The sequence below is a fragment of the Pristiophorus japonicus genome, chromosome 15 (assembly GCF_044704955.1).
Source record: "Pristiophorus japonicus isolate sPriJap1 chromosome 15, sPriJap1.hap1, whole genome shotgun sequence".
Lineage (NCBI taxonomy): Eukaryota > Metazoa > Chordata > Chondrichthyes > Pristiophoridae > Pristiophorus > Pristiophorus japonicus.
Genome location: NC_091991.1, coordinates 111,560,560 through 111,575,693, shown reverse-complemented (window position 1 = coordinate 111,575,693; position 15,134 = coordinate 111,560,560). Strand labels below are relative to the sequence as shown.

Genomic DNA, 15,134 nt, shown 5'->3' with positions numbered 1-15,134 from the left:
TGTGGAACTCACTGTCACAGGGAGGGGTTGAGGCGAATAGTATCGATGCATTTAAGGGGAAGCTGGATAAACACATGAGGGAGAAAGGGATAGAAGAATATGTTGATGGGGTGAGACGGAGAGGGGTGGGAGGAGGTGCAGGTGGAGTATAAACACCGACATAGACCAGTCGGGCCGAGTGGCCTGTTTCTGTAAACTCTATGTAATACTGTGAGTAAAGGGTCCGCGCTGGGAGAGCCGAGTGCTGGGCAGGGCGTGTGGAGGGGCAGTGACCAGAGCGGATATCTGTCTCCTGTGAGGGTCTGGTGGGAGGAGGCTGGTGTGGAGCAGAAACCCCGGCACGGACTGGTCGGGCCGAATGGCTTGTTTCTGTGCCGTACATTCCATGCCGGGTCTTCACCCCTTTCCCCCAGGTGTGTGAGAGGGTTACCATGGTGACTGTGTCAGCTCCAGTCGCCGCTTCTAACCCCCGATGAGAGAAGGCTCCCGGGGGATGGGGCTGGTCTCACCTGGGCGTTTTTTTGAGGAGCTCTGATTGGCCCGAGTCTCCCCCTGGACCCTGGGGGGACGGGGAGAGAATCATCCTGGGTTCCATTCCTGGAGCGGCCGCTGCTGGAGAGCGCACATCTGGTGAAGGTATAATTGCGATGCACACTGTGGTCAAATAGCCTGCTGACGCTCGCTGTCCAAGTTTGCACCTTGAGTTTGGGGGAGGTATCCGAGCATTGCCTGTGCCCATAAAGCAGGACACCAACAAGGGGTGACCCCTGCAGAGGACAAGGAGGTGATGTGGTCCTGCACACTCTCGAGTTTCAAAAACAACTTGCATTTATGTAGTGCCTTGAAAGTAGTCAAATGTCCCAAGGTACTTCACAGGAGTGTTATCAGATGAAGTTTGACACTGAGCTAGGTAAGGAGATATCAGGTGACCAAAAACTGGGTCAAAGAGGTCGATTTTAAGGAGCGTCTTAAAGGAGTAGTGAGAGGTTCAGGGAGGGAGTTCCAGAGGGAGGGAGAGAGTGGGGGGGAAGGGGGGGAGAGGTGGGGGGGAGGGAGGGGAGAGAGTTGGGGGGGGGTGGGGAGAGAGGTGGCGAGGGAGGGGGGGGGAAAGGGAGGGATGAGGAGGGAGGGGAAGGGAAAGGGGAAGGAGGGGGGAGAGGGGGGAAGGAGTAGGAGGGGAGATTACAGAGATGGGGAGGGGCGAAGGCATGGAGGGATTTGAAAACCAGGATGAGAATTTTTAAATTGAGGCGTTGCCAGCCCGGGAGCCAATGTAGGCCAGCGAGCACCAAAAGATCAGCTCGCTGTGTGACGACGCGGAGCTGTCTGGTGACGTTGGCCACACTCGGCGCTGCCGCTAATGCAGCCGAGTTATGGGTTGGCTCCTGGAGCGCTTGGCGCGGGGGAACCTGACCCTCTGCTTCTTTTCTCTCTCCCAGCTGAAATCCCAGCTCCTCGGACTGGTCCTGAAAAATCAGACGCTGAACGAAACGCTGGACTCCATCTCCGACGCCATTGCAGGCCTGTCCTTCACACAGCTCGATTCGCTGTCCCCACAGGCCGTGCGCAGTGCTGTCTCCGTCCTGCGCACAGTGACCGGCTGGACCCGCAGTCAGATCATCATCCTCGCCGACAAGTTTGTTGGGGACAGCAAGGTGAGGGGAGGCCCGATTGGGGCATCTTGTATTTTAGCGCTAAAGAGTACATAAGAACATAAGAACATAATAGGAGCAGGAGTAGGCCATACGGCCCCTCGAGCCTGCTCCGCCATTTAATACGATCATGGCTGATCCGATCATGGACTCGGGTCCACTTCCTCACCCACTGCCCATAGCCCCTTATCGGTTAAGAAACTTGTCGATCTCTGTCTTAAATTTATTCAATGTCCTGGCTTCCACAGCTCTCTGAGGCAGCCAATTCCACAGATCCACAACTCTCTGAGAGAAGACATTCTTTCTCAACTCCGTAAACCCTTCGATTTAGAATTTGAGAGATTACCGAGAGTAACTGAATCAAAACTGTAATGTCTGTAAGCTTGTAATGTTTGTAGCTCCACACTGTGGATGTGGACGTATTGTGTACTGCAAGTGCAGGGTTAATAATAAACAGAACCGGCAGATTTCCGGAGGCTTCCGAGAGAGCTGCCTGCCATGTTGGAAGCTGTGTGTGCTTGTGCTCTGTGAAGATATCACATTTGGCGGCAAGATGGGATTTTTCGGATGATTTAAGCTTAAATTTTGTTGGGGAAGGATTCAGCCAGCCGACAGAGAGACTTTGGAAGTTTCTGTCTTTGTAAAAAAGCTACAAAATCCGAGGTAAAATACAGCACAAGATGTGAATAGCTAGAGATTAAAATGGCAGATGTAATCGGACATTTGGGGGAATATAGACACGACCGGGAATGTTTTAAAGCGTATGTGGATCGGCTAGAAATGTATTTCACTGCAAATAACATAATCGAAGTTCCAGACAATGCAGTCCAGAACCGGGCTGTGTTGGAACATAAGAAAGCGATCTTCTTATCCGACATTATACAAAACCCTTGTAAATCTGCTTGTGCCTGATGAGCCAAAGGACACAACGCTTAAAGAGATTTTAACGAAGCTGGAGCAGCACTATAACCCCAAACCGTTAGAAATTGCTGAAAGCTATCGTTTTGGGATTCGGAATCAAAAGGCTGATGAAAGTATCAGTGATTACATCATAGCATTAAAAAAGCTATCGATGCACTGTAATTTTGGAAACTTTCAAAACCGAGCATTACGGGATCGTTTTGCTTGTGGGGTGAAAAACGATGCAATCAGAAGGAAGTTATTGATGACGGATGACTTGACTTTTGAGATTGCTTGTCAGGCAGCGAGGTCGATGGGCATGGCCGAACAATATTCCCATGAATTAAACAATAATTACCGTCATCAGTCAACCGAGGTAAATTACCTACAGGTTCAAAGTAAAAGACGGTGGGGGCCCAAAGTCTCAGTAACTGGAAATTCTAACAGAGCATCGAAGTTATGCTATAGGTGCCTGGGACAACACATTGCTCAAAGTTGTCCATACATGAAGGTAGAGTGTTTCTTCTGCAGAAAGACTGGGCATCTTGCGAAGACATGCCGACTGAAGGGTAAACCAGCTTCCAAAGCTATGAGTCCAGCGTTCAAAGCTATGAGTAGAAATCCCAAGAGATTACATAGCATGGAAGAACAACAACAGGATGAGGAGATGTTAGAGTTACAATCATCAGGAGCACGAGGTTAACGGACAGCGAGTCAGAAAGCATCAAAATCCACATAGATGTTGCAGGATTCAAGACATCAATGGAAATTGACACGGGTGCATCCGTGAGTGTAGTACCGGAGTCACTATACCGCGACAAATTGCGTGATTTCCCATTGGAGAAATCCAAGATAGAGCTGCGAGGCTACTCGGGAGAGAAAATTCCTGTGGTAGGTCATATCACCGTACCGGTGAAATATAAAGATCAATTTCAGAACTTGCCTCTAATAGTAGTGAAAGGAGACAAGCTGGCCTTACTAGGAAGAAATTGGTTGAGTTCACTGAAGCTGGATTGGAGTAAGATTTTCTGTGTGGAAGCGAGATTTTCATCAACGGATGAGGTTATCAAGAAGTATCAGAAGGTGTTCTGCGAAACAGGCAGTCCAATCCAGGGCTTCAAGGTGAGTGTCAGGGTACAGAAGGACGCTAGATCGGTTTACTACAAACTACGTTCCATACCATATGCACTCAAGGAGAAAGTGAGCAAGAACTCAAAAAACTAGAGACTGAGAACATTATTTGTAAGATAGATCGATGTAATTGGGCTACACCCATTGTTGTTGTACCTAAGTCTAATGGTAAGGTAAGATTGTGTGGTGATTATAAAGTAACCGTAAACCAGGTTCTAGAGGGTAATGTCCCCAATACATTGGCAAATATAGAAGATTTGTTCATAACACTGACAGGGGGTCAGATCTTCTCAAAACTGGATCTTACGAATGCCTACTTACAGCTTGAACTAGATGAGGAGTCCAAGTCATGTTTGACTATAAATACTCATCTAGGCCTATATCAATTTAATAGGCTACCGTTTGGAGTGTCTTCCGCCCCTGCCATATTCCAAGGGGTGATGAACCAGATTTTGCAAGGTATTGAAGGGGTAGTATGTTATTTGGATGACACACTAATTTCAGCACCAAATAGGCAAATTCATAATAACATATTGAATGAAGTCCTCAAACGGCTAGAGAAGCACAGAGTACGAGTGTCTGCTCGTAAGTGTGAGTTATTTCAAAACTCAGTGGAGTACTTAGGGTACAGAGTAAACAAAGATGGTTTACATCCAACCATGGAAAAATTGGATATGATCAGAAATGCACCCACTCCCAAGAATGTCACTGAACTTCGTTCATGCTTGGGTCTTTTGAACTATTATGGGAAGTTCCTACCAAATTTGGCTACATTATTACATCCACTGAATGAACTTTTAAAAAAACAGTCCATTGGAAGTGGTCAAAAGAATGCGATACAGCATTCAAGGAGTGTAAAAGCAAATTGGTAGAGAGCGCCATGTTAGTTCACTATGACATATCTAAGGAGATTAAGTAAGCATGTGATGCCTCTCCATATGGAGTTGGGGCAGTAATCTCTCGTATTAAGTAGTGGGGAGGAGAGACCAATTGCTTTTGCATCACGCACTCTCAGTGCCAGTGAGAGTAATTATGTGGAAATTGAAAGGGAAGCTTTGGCATTAATTTTTGGGGTCAAGAAGTTTCACAAATACTTGTATGGTCATAAGTTTACCATCGTTACGGACCATAAGCCCCTAACAGCAATCCTCCATCCAAAGTCCCCAGTTCCAACATTAGCTTCAACCCGAATGCAGAGATGGGCTTTGATTTTGTCAGCATATACATATGATATTGAATACAGACAATAGCTGATCACAGTAATGCTGATGCAATGTCTAGATTGCCTTCCCCATCAAAAGTTACACCCAACAGGGAAGAAGTGTTTTATTTTTCATACATTGATGAACTGCCAGTCACAGCTGAAGAGATTGGTAGAGCAACCAAACGTGACCCAATGATGTCAAAGGTGTATGAGTATATTGCAAATGGATGGCCAAACCAGGTAACAGACAAAGATTCACATCCATTCTTCATTCGTAGGAATGAATTATCAGTCGATAAAGATTTTATCATGTGGGGTGCAAGAGTGGTTATACCAAATAAATTCATGTCCAAATTATTAGGAGACTTCCATGACCAGCACTTGGGAATGTGCTTGACCAAGAGTTTTGCACACAGTTATTTATGGTGGTCAGGTCTTGATAAAGATATAGAGTACATCATGAGTCAGTGTACGACATGTCAATCGGTAAGCAAGCAACCACCACCAGTACCATTACAGCCATGGAAATGGCCTCCCAGGGTGTGGCAAAGGTTACATATTGATTTTGCTGAGTTAGAAGGACAACAATTGTTCATTGTGATTGATAGCCATTTGAAGTGGGTTGAGGTGTTTAATGTGGAAAATAACAACAAGTAAAACATTGGACATTTTGAGAAAACTATTTTCTTCATTTGGCCTCCTTGAAGAGATTGTTTCGGATAATGGACCACAATTTCGTTCAGAAGAATTTGCACAATTCACGAGCAAAAATGGTGTGAAACATACCAAGGTTCCACCATACCACCCTTCTTCGAATGGTGCAGCAGAGCGCACTGTACAAATTGTAAAACGTGCCCTCATAAAACAAATGTTAGATCCAAATCCAAGGAAACGACAGTTGTCATTGGATCACAAATTGGCTAATTTTTTTATTACATATCGAAATACTCCTCATACAACTACTGGTAGAACACCAGCAGCGTTGTTTCTCAGCCACGAACCAGATTCTCGTTGTTAAAGCCAAATTTGGCACAATTAAGACAGAAAGAGAATCATGATAGAGGTAGAGTAAAAGAGAAACGTGTGAAATTAAACCAGAAGGTGAGAGTGAAGAACCATCACCATAAATGGTTAAAGTGGTTACCAGGAAGAGTGGTGAAGATATGTGGTCCTCGCACATATTTGGTAAAGATGTTTGATAATGGTCAGGTTAGGTTTGTTCACATTGATCATATTTTACCTACAGACATGGAAGGAGTTGAAGGTGGGAATGATTCAATTGTTTCTGACTCACCAGATAGTTTTGATGCACCAGTAGCAAATCCTAAATCCAATGTACTGGAAACAAATCCAGGAGAGAATCAGAATGAAAGCCTGAGTCCAAGTCAGGAAAAGAAAGAGCCTGAAGTTAGAGTGAGTTCAAATGAAAATCAAGAAAATTCTGTGGAGGAAAACGTTCCTCAGGATGAGTCTCGAATGAGTGTGAAATCGACACCATGTTTGGAAGGTTCTGTTTGAGAGCGAAGGTATGCTCTTCGAAACAGAAAACAAGTGGTAAAGTTAAATTTGTAAATAAGGAAAAAAAACAAGTTTATGTCTGTAAGCTTGTAATGTTTGTAGTTCCACACTGTGGATGTGGACGTATTGTGTACTGCAAGTGCAGGGTTAATAATAAACAGAACCGGCAGATTTCTGGAAACTTCCGAGAGAGCTGCCTGCCATGTTGGAAGCTGTGTGTGCTTGTGCTCTGTGAAGATATCACAAAAACTGTTTTCACTGGCGAGAGGGTCGATAGCCAAAGGACACAGATTTAAGATAATTAGAATCATAGAAATTTACAGCACGGAAGGAGGCTATTTCGGCCTATCGTGTCCGCGCCGGCCGACAAAGAGCTATCCAGCCTAATCCCACTTTCCAGCTCCAGATCCGTAGTCCTGTGGGTTACGGCACTTCAAGTGCACATCCAAGTACTTTTTAAATGTGGTAAGGGTTTCTGCCTCTACCACACTTTCAGGCAGTGAGTTCCTGACCCCCACCATCCTCTAGGTGAAGAAATTTCCCCTCAAATCCCCTCTAAACCTCCCCCCAATTACTTTAAATCTATGCCCCCTGGTTGTTGACCCCTCTGCTAAGGGAAACAGGTCCTTCCTATCCACTGTATCTAGGCCTCTCATAATTTTATACACCTCAATAAATTTTCCCTTATTGGCAAAAGAACCAGAGGGAAGATGAGAATTTTTTTAATGCAGCGAGTTGTTGTGATCTGGAACACGCTGCCTGAAAGGGTGATGGAAACAGATTGAACAGTAACTTTCAAAATAGAATTGGATAAATACTTAGAAACATAGATACATAGAAATTTACAGCACAGAAAGAGGCCATTTCGACCCATCGTGTCCGCGCCGGCTGACAAAGAGCCACACGGCCTTCAGTCAGCAGCCCTGAAGGTTACATATAAACCTATGAACAATGACGGAAAGGCACAGAGCACCCAGCCCAACCAGTCCGTCTCACACAACTGCGATATCCCTTATACTGAAACATTCTACACTCCACCCCAACTGGAGCCATGTGATCTCCTGGGAGAGGCAAAAACCAGATTAAAACCCAGGCTAATTTAGGGAGAGAAAATCTGGAAAATTCCTCTCCGACCCATCCAGGCGATCGAAACTAGTCCAGGAGATCACGTTGGCTGTATTTGATTCCCTGCAGTACTTACCATTATATCTGCGCCGTCCAACAAAAGGTCATCCAGTCTAATCCCAATTACCAGCTTGAAAAAGAAACAATTGCAGGGTTATGGGGAAAGAACGAGGGGGGGGGAGTGGGACTGATGGGATCGCTCTGTCAGAGAGCCGGAACAGGCAAGATGGGCCGAATGGCCTCTTTCCATGCTGTATCCATTCTAGTGATGACTACTGCGTACCAGTAAATTAGGTCAATTGGACTCGCAGGGCAAGGCATGTTTTTTTTTAATGGGTTTCCACTTACACCTTGTTTGTTCCACTTTGCAGCAACTGTCACTCTTTAACATCAGCCAGCTGGGTGTACTGGTGCTGGGTGTCAGTGCAGACATATTGTACAACACGAGCCCCGACGATCTGGCTCAGGCTGTGAGAGGCTCGCTGTCCGATCATGCAGCACAGCTCTCGGCGGCCCAGCGATTAGCGGTGGTCACTAAGGTAACGTGCCCTCTGTATTTGTCTCTTTGTTTTTTAGATATCCTGTTCTTGAAACCCAGGGAGGTTTAACTTCGCCGTAACTGTACTGGGGGGAGGAAGGCTACGCTTATATCGAGCGCCATTTGGACTGATTCTAGGACCTTGGGCACCACATTCCCAATGGCAATGGACAGGGACATCGGGCGGGGTGAACAGCAGCCGGCCGATCCAATATCGCCCGTCTTACCCCCTCCCCCCTAGACACACTAGTGCTGCTCGGCCCCAGCAACTCAAGATTCATCTCCAGGACACGGTTGCAAGCAGCAGCAAGAGAAAACATAGGTGGAATCAGAAAAATGGGGGGTGTTTTTTCATTTTCTTTTGTTGATTTAATTCTAAAAAATATTGGAGTTGGGGGAAAAGATGATTGTTTGACTGACAGTCAAAAATCATCCAATCGAGTGACAGAGTCTATTCACCTGCCAATGAACTGCGAGGATAGATGTGTTGGGCGGCCAATGGCGAGAGCCTGGGGGAAGGGGGCGGGGTTCCCCAAGGATGGATGTGTTGGGTGGCCAATGGCGAGAGCCTGAGGGAAAGGGGCAGGGCTCCACGAGGATGGATGTGTTGGGTGGCCAATGGCGAGAGCCTGGGGGAGGGGTGGTTGGAGGTTGTGTGATGGAAACTCCAGAAATATGTCTGATCAGAGTTGGCAACCCAACCTAGCCCTCCCCCGCTGAAAGTAAAGGTTCTGGGGACCATGTTTTATAACTGGTTGTACAATATTGTTTCAGTCACAGAATTACCTGGCTTGACTCTCACTTGTTACCGGGTTATTTTACCCCTCGATCCTGATCATTTATTCTCTTCCTATTTTCAGATTGTTGAAACCAGGGATGTGTCCTCTTTGTTAGACCTGTTGAAAGGGTCCTTCTTAAAAGAGCTGCCTCTCTCCAGCCTGCTTAAAACAAGGAACTACAACATTACCCACCTTGAACACCAGGGGTTGAGGAGAAGTCAGGTTTGTTTGATATCCTAATCTGCGGGTTAAACAAACTCTTGATATCTTTCAGCAAACAAACTGTGAATTTATAAACAGGCCGAGGCAGGAGACCCTTCCTCCCAGAACCTTCACCATTCTGTGCTGTTTATGTTACACGGTCACTTCCAGTGAGATTTGGGCCTGCAATACCCCACAGCCTGGTTTCGCTTTGCTTTGCGGACTTGATTGTACAGCCCCGTTGGTAACAAGCCATTTCGCCTGTGTGAGATTGCCCCTCCGCAGTGAGAGTCAGGTTTTGTGACCTTGTTTCTGGCTAGTGATGGACAGAGTCGCCAACTCGCCACGACTGCCCTGGAGTCTCCAGGAACTAAGGGAGTTAAGCCTAGAAGGGACTGCAGCGAAGGTTCACCAGACTGATTCCTGGGATGGCAGGACTGTCGTATGAGGAGAGATTGGGTCGACTAGGCCTGTATTCACTGGAGTTTAGAAAAATGAGAGGGGATCTCATTGAAATGTATAAAATTCTGACGGGGTTGGACAGACTGGATGCGGGGAGGATGTTTCCCCGGGCTGGGAAGTCTAGAACAAGGGGTCACAGTCTCAGGATACGGGGTAGGAAATTTAAGGCCTGAGAGGAGGAGAAATTTTTCACTCAGAGGGTGGTGAACCTGTGGTATTCTCTACCACAGAAGGCTGTGGAGGCCGAGTCACTGAATATATTTAAGAGGGAGATAGATAGATTTCTAGAAACAAAAGACATCAAGGGGTATGGGGGAAAAGCAGGAATATGGTGTTGAGATAGAGGATCAGCCATGCTCATATTGAATGGGGGTGCAGGTTCGAAAGGCCGAATGGCCTACTCCTGCTCCTATTTTCTATGTTTCTATGTTTAATCTCCTCGGACACTACTGCAAGCAAAAACCCAGCGAGAAAATCACTGGGGCTTTTAAAGAAAAAAACTTTAAAAAAAACATTTTTCTTTGAAGACTTTCATTTATTGACTATAAAATTTTTGGAAACTGTGGGGGGGGGGGGATAGTTTCATCCAATCAGCCGTTGGAAGGCAGGGAGGATGGATGTGTCAGGTGATCAATGGTGGGAATGTGTGTGTGGGGACGGGGCGGTTAGTGGTTGTAATGTATGTACCTGTGAGGATGCTCACCCGTTGGTAGAGCAATCTCTGCGGTCTGGAGGAGTCCGTGTTCCACATTTTTATTGAGGGACTGGAGTGCATCATCACCCCCGGCAACCAAATTTTAATTTGAATTAAGTTTACGGTTAAAAGTTAATTTGTTTGTGTCGGTTTTAGTACCCCCCTTTAATAAAGGGGCACTTGATTTATGGTTTCAACTTAAAATAGTTGTAGAGCTATTGAGTTGGGAGTGGCTTAGCCAGTCATGTGATGTTCACAAGACTCAATAAAACCCCAGCCAGTTCAGGGGATCCACGATGGGGCAGGTGGTTATGAGCCTGGTGGATGAACTGGTAATGTGTAGTGTGATTGTTAAACCATTGCTAATAAACTGACTAGTTCTTAATGGCAATGTGTTGTTATGAATTCTTAAGCAAAGGACCCATGAAGCAAATACATTACAGCGATCGTATGCCAAAACCTTCAGAAATACATCCATTGAGAATTGGTAACCCTACTGACAGATGGGAGAGTCTGTACAGCCCAGCGATTTGGGAAGTTTTTGCACTGAAGACGAACAGATACATTGATCTCACAACTTGGTAAATGCCCGATGGAGAGTAGCAAGCCGCAGTTTACAGCGAGGGGCCTGACTGAGCAACTTGTGCAGAACAGGCTGCTCCATTGGCTTTGGGGCGAATTAAAGGGACCTTGCCCGGTAACTCACCTGGCCACCGGGTTTGCTTTCCACATTCCCCACCTCGCCCAGCATAAACCTCACCATCCCAATGAGCGGGGAAAGAAAGCATCAACCTTTGATTCACTGGCTGCTGTAATTGCTGTGTGTTGCCGTTTGCTGACTGAATGACCCTCCTTATCACCGGCAGGCTTTGTTTCTTTACGAGGTGGTGTTTGACGGGAAGGCGGTGCGTGAAATAATCAGGTAATGAATACTTTATAAAAAGCAAAAAATTCCAGTGATCTCTGCCCCCTGAAGTGTCATGAAAGCATTGGCTGAGATAGGAGACTGCATAGACTAGGGGTCGAAATTAGTTCCTTCTGCTCTTGTATGGGTCAGTATTGCATTCTGTCTGCTGTTCTCTTTGCTCTCTCCCTCTATCTCTCCTCTGTCTGTCTCTTTCTGTTTCCCTCGCTTTGTCCCTTTTTCTGTCTGTCTCTTTTCTCTCTGTCTCTGCCTGCCTTTTTAACATAGAAACATAGAAAATAGGTGCAGGAATAGGCCATTCGGCCCTTCGAGCCTGCATCACCATTCAATAAGATCATGGCTGATCATTCCCTCAGTACCCCTTTCCTGCTTTCTCTCCATAACCCTTGATCCCTTTAGCCGTAAAGGCCATATCTAGTTCCCTCTTGAATATATCCAACTGGCATCAACAACTCTCTGTGGTAGGGAATTCCACAGGTTAACAACTCTCTGAGTGAAGAAGTTTCTCCTCATCTCAGTCATAAATGGCCTACCCCTTATCCTAAGACTGTGTCCCCTAGTTCTGGACTTCCCCAACATCGGGAACATTCTTCCTGCATCAAACCTATCCAGTCCCGTCAGAATTTTATATGTTTCTATAAGATCCCCTCTCATCCTTCTAAACTCCAGTGAATACAGGCCCAGTCGATCCAGTCTCTCCTCATATGTCAGTCCTGCCATCCCGGGAATCAGTCTGGTGAACCTTCGCTGCACTCCCTCAATAGCAAGAACGTCCTTCCTCAGATTTGGAGACCAAAACTGAACACAATATTCCAGGTGAGGCCTCACTAAGGCCCTGTACAATTTCAGTAAGACCTCCCTGCTCCTACACTCAAATCCCCTAGCTATGAAAGCCAACATACCATTTGCCTTTTTCACCGCCTGCTGAACCTGCATGCCAACTTTCAATGACTAATGAACCATGACACCCAGGTTTCGCTGCACCTCCCCTTTTCCTAATCTGCCGCCATTCAGATAATATTCTGCCTTCCTGTTTTTGCCACCAAAGTGGATAACCTCACATTTATCCACATTATACTGCATCTGCCACACGTTTGCCCACTCACCTAACCTGTCCAAGTCACCCTGCAGACTTTTAGCGTCCTCCTCACAGCTCACACCACCACCCAGCTTAGTGTCATCTGCAAACTTGGAGATATTACACTCAATTCCCTCATCCAATCATTAATGTATATTGTAAAGAGCTTGGGTCCCAGCACTGAGCCCTGCGGCACCCGACTAGTCACTGTCTGCCATTCTGAAAAGGACCCGTTTATCCCGACCCTCTGCTTCCTGTCTGCCAACCAATTCTCTATCCACATCAGTACATTACCCTCAATACCATGTGCTTTAATTTTGCACACCAATCTCTTGTGTGGGACCTTATCAAAAGCCTTTTGGAAGTCCAAATACTCCACATCCACTGGTTCTCCCTTGTCCACTCTACCAGTTACACCCTCAAAGAAATTCTCGAAGATTTGTCAAGCATGATTTCCCTTTCATAAATCCATGCTGACTTGGACTGATCCCGTCACTACTATCCAAATGTGCTGCTATTTCATCTTTAATAATTGATTCCAACATTTTCCCCACTACTGATGTCAGGCTAACCGGTCTATAATTACTGGTTTTATCTCTCCCTCCTTTCTTAAAAGATGGTATTACATTAGCTACCCTCCAGTCCATAGGAACCGATCCAGAGTCGATAGACTGTTGGAAAATGATCACCAATGCATCCACTATTTCTAGGGCCACTTCCTTAATTACTCTGGGATGTAGACTATCAGGCCCTGGGGATTTATCGGGCTTCAATCCCATCAATTTCCCTAACACAATTTCCCGCTTTATAAGGATATCCTTCAGTTATCCTTCAGTTCCTCCTTCTCACTAGACCCTGAATCTGACTGCAAGGGACCTACGTTTGTTTTCACTAATCTTTTTCTCTTCACATATCTATAGAAGCTTTTGCAGTCAGTTTTTATGTTCCCAGCAAGCTTCCTCTCATACTCTATTTTCCCCCTCCTAATTAAACCCTTAGTCCTCCTCTGCTGTATTACAAAATTCTCCCAGTCCTCAGGTTTGCTGCTTTTTCTGGCCAATTTATATGTGTCTTCCTTGGATTTAACACTATCCTTAATTTCCCTTGTTAGCCACGATTGAGCCACCTTCCCCGTTTTATTTTTACTCCAAACAGGGATGTACAATTGTTGACGTTCATCCATGTGATCTTTAAATGTTTGCCATTGCCTATCCACCGTCAACCCTTTAAGTATCACTCGTCAGTCTATTCTAGCCATTTCACGTCTCATACCATCGAAGTTACCTTTCCTTAAGTTCAGGACCCTAGTCTCTGAATTAACTGTCACTCTCCATCTTAATAAAGAATTCTACCATATTATGGTCACTCTTCCCCAAGGGGCTTCGCACAACAAGATTGCTAATTAGTCCTTTCTCATTACATATCACCCAGTCTAGGATGGCCAGCTCTCTGGTTGGTTCCTCGACATATTGGTCTAGAAAACCATCCCCAATACACTCCAGGAAATCCTCCTCCACCGCATTGCTACCAGTTTGGTTAGCCCAATCAATATGTAGATTAAAGTCGCCCATGATAATTGCTGTACCTTTATTGCACGCATCCCTAATTTCTTGTTTGATGCCATCCCCAACCTCACCACTACTGTTTGGTGGTCTGTACACAACTCCCACTAGCGTTTTCTGCCCTTTGGTATTCCGTAGCTCCACCCATACAGATTCCACATCATCCAAGCTAATGTCCCTCCTTACTATTGCATTAATTTCCTTTTTAACCAGCAATGCCACTCCTTTTCCTTTCTAAATGTTGAATACCCCTGGATGTTGAGTTCCCAGCCTTGGTCACCCTGGAGCCATATCTCCGTGATGCCAATTACATCATATCCGTTAACCGCTATCTGTGCAGTTAGTTCGTCCACCTTATTCCGAATACTCCTCGCATTGAGGCACAGACCCTTCAGGCTTGTCTTTTTAACACACTTTGCCCCTTTAGGATTTTGCTGTAATGTGGCCCTCTTTGCTTTTTGCCTTGGATTTCTCTGCCCTACACTTTTACTTTTCTTCTTTCTATCTTTTGCTTCTGCCCCCATTCTAATTCCCTCTGTCTCCCTGCATAGGTTCCCATCCCCCTGCCATATTAGTTTAACCCCTCCCCAACAGCACTAGCAAACTCTCCCCCTCGGACATTGGTTCTAGTCCTGCCCAGGTGCAGACCGTCTGGTTTGTACTGGTCCCATCTCCCCCAGAGCCGGTTCCAATGTCCCAGGAATTTGAATCCCTCCCTTCTGCACCACTCCTCAAGCCACATATTCATCTGAGCTAAGCTGCGATTCCTACTCTGATTAGCATATGTCACTGGTAGCAATCCTGAGGCTACTACTTTTGAGGTCCTACTTTTTAATTTAGCCTCAAGCTCCCTAAATTCGTCTTGTTGGACCTCATCCCATTTTTTACCTATATCGTTGGTACCTATATGCATCATGACAACTGGCTGTTCACCCTCCCTCTTCAAAGTGTCCTGTACCCACTCCAAGACATCCTTGACCCTTGCACCAGGAAGGCAACATACCATCCTGGAGTCTCGGTTGCGGCCGCAGAAACATCTATCTATTCCCCTACAATAGAATCCCCTACCACTATAGCTCTCCCACTCTTTTTCCTGCCCTCCTGTGCAGCAGAGCCACCCATGGTGCCATGAACTTGGCTGCTGCTGCTCTCCTCTGATGAGTCATCCCCCTCAACAGTACCCAAAGCGGTGTATCTGTTTTGCAGGGGAATGACCGCAGGGGACCCCTGCACTACCTTCCTTCCACTGTTCTTCCTGTTGGTCACCCATCCCCTATCTGGCTGTGTACCCTTTACCTGCAGTGTGGCCAACTCACTAAACATGCTATTCACAACATCCTCAGCATCGCGGATGCTCCAGAGTAA

The 15,134-nt window shown here is 46.0% G+C and overlaps 1 protein-coding gene across 1 annotated transcript in view; it reads left to right on the top strand.

Annotated features, from left to right (window-relative positions):
* The window catches only part of LOC139281585 (otoancorin-like), a 116,577-nt gene that overhangs the window by 36,727 nt on the left and 64,716 nt on the right, over positions 1-15,134 (top strand). Inside the window, exons 13-16 of the mRNA XM_070901738.1 lie at positions 1,440-1,655; positions 7,902-8,069; positions 8,929-9,069; positions 11,071-11,126. Coding sequence (XP_070757839.1) covers positions 1,440-1,655; positions 7,902-8,069; positions 8,929-9,069; positions 11,071-11,126 — 581 coding nt within the window. The remainder of the gene's footprint in view (positions 1-1,439; positions 1,656-7,901; positions 8,070-8,928; positions 9,070-11,070; positions 11,127-15,134) is intronic.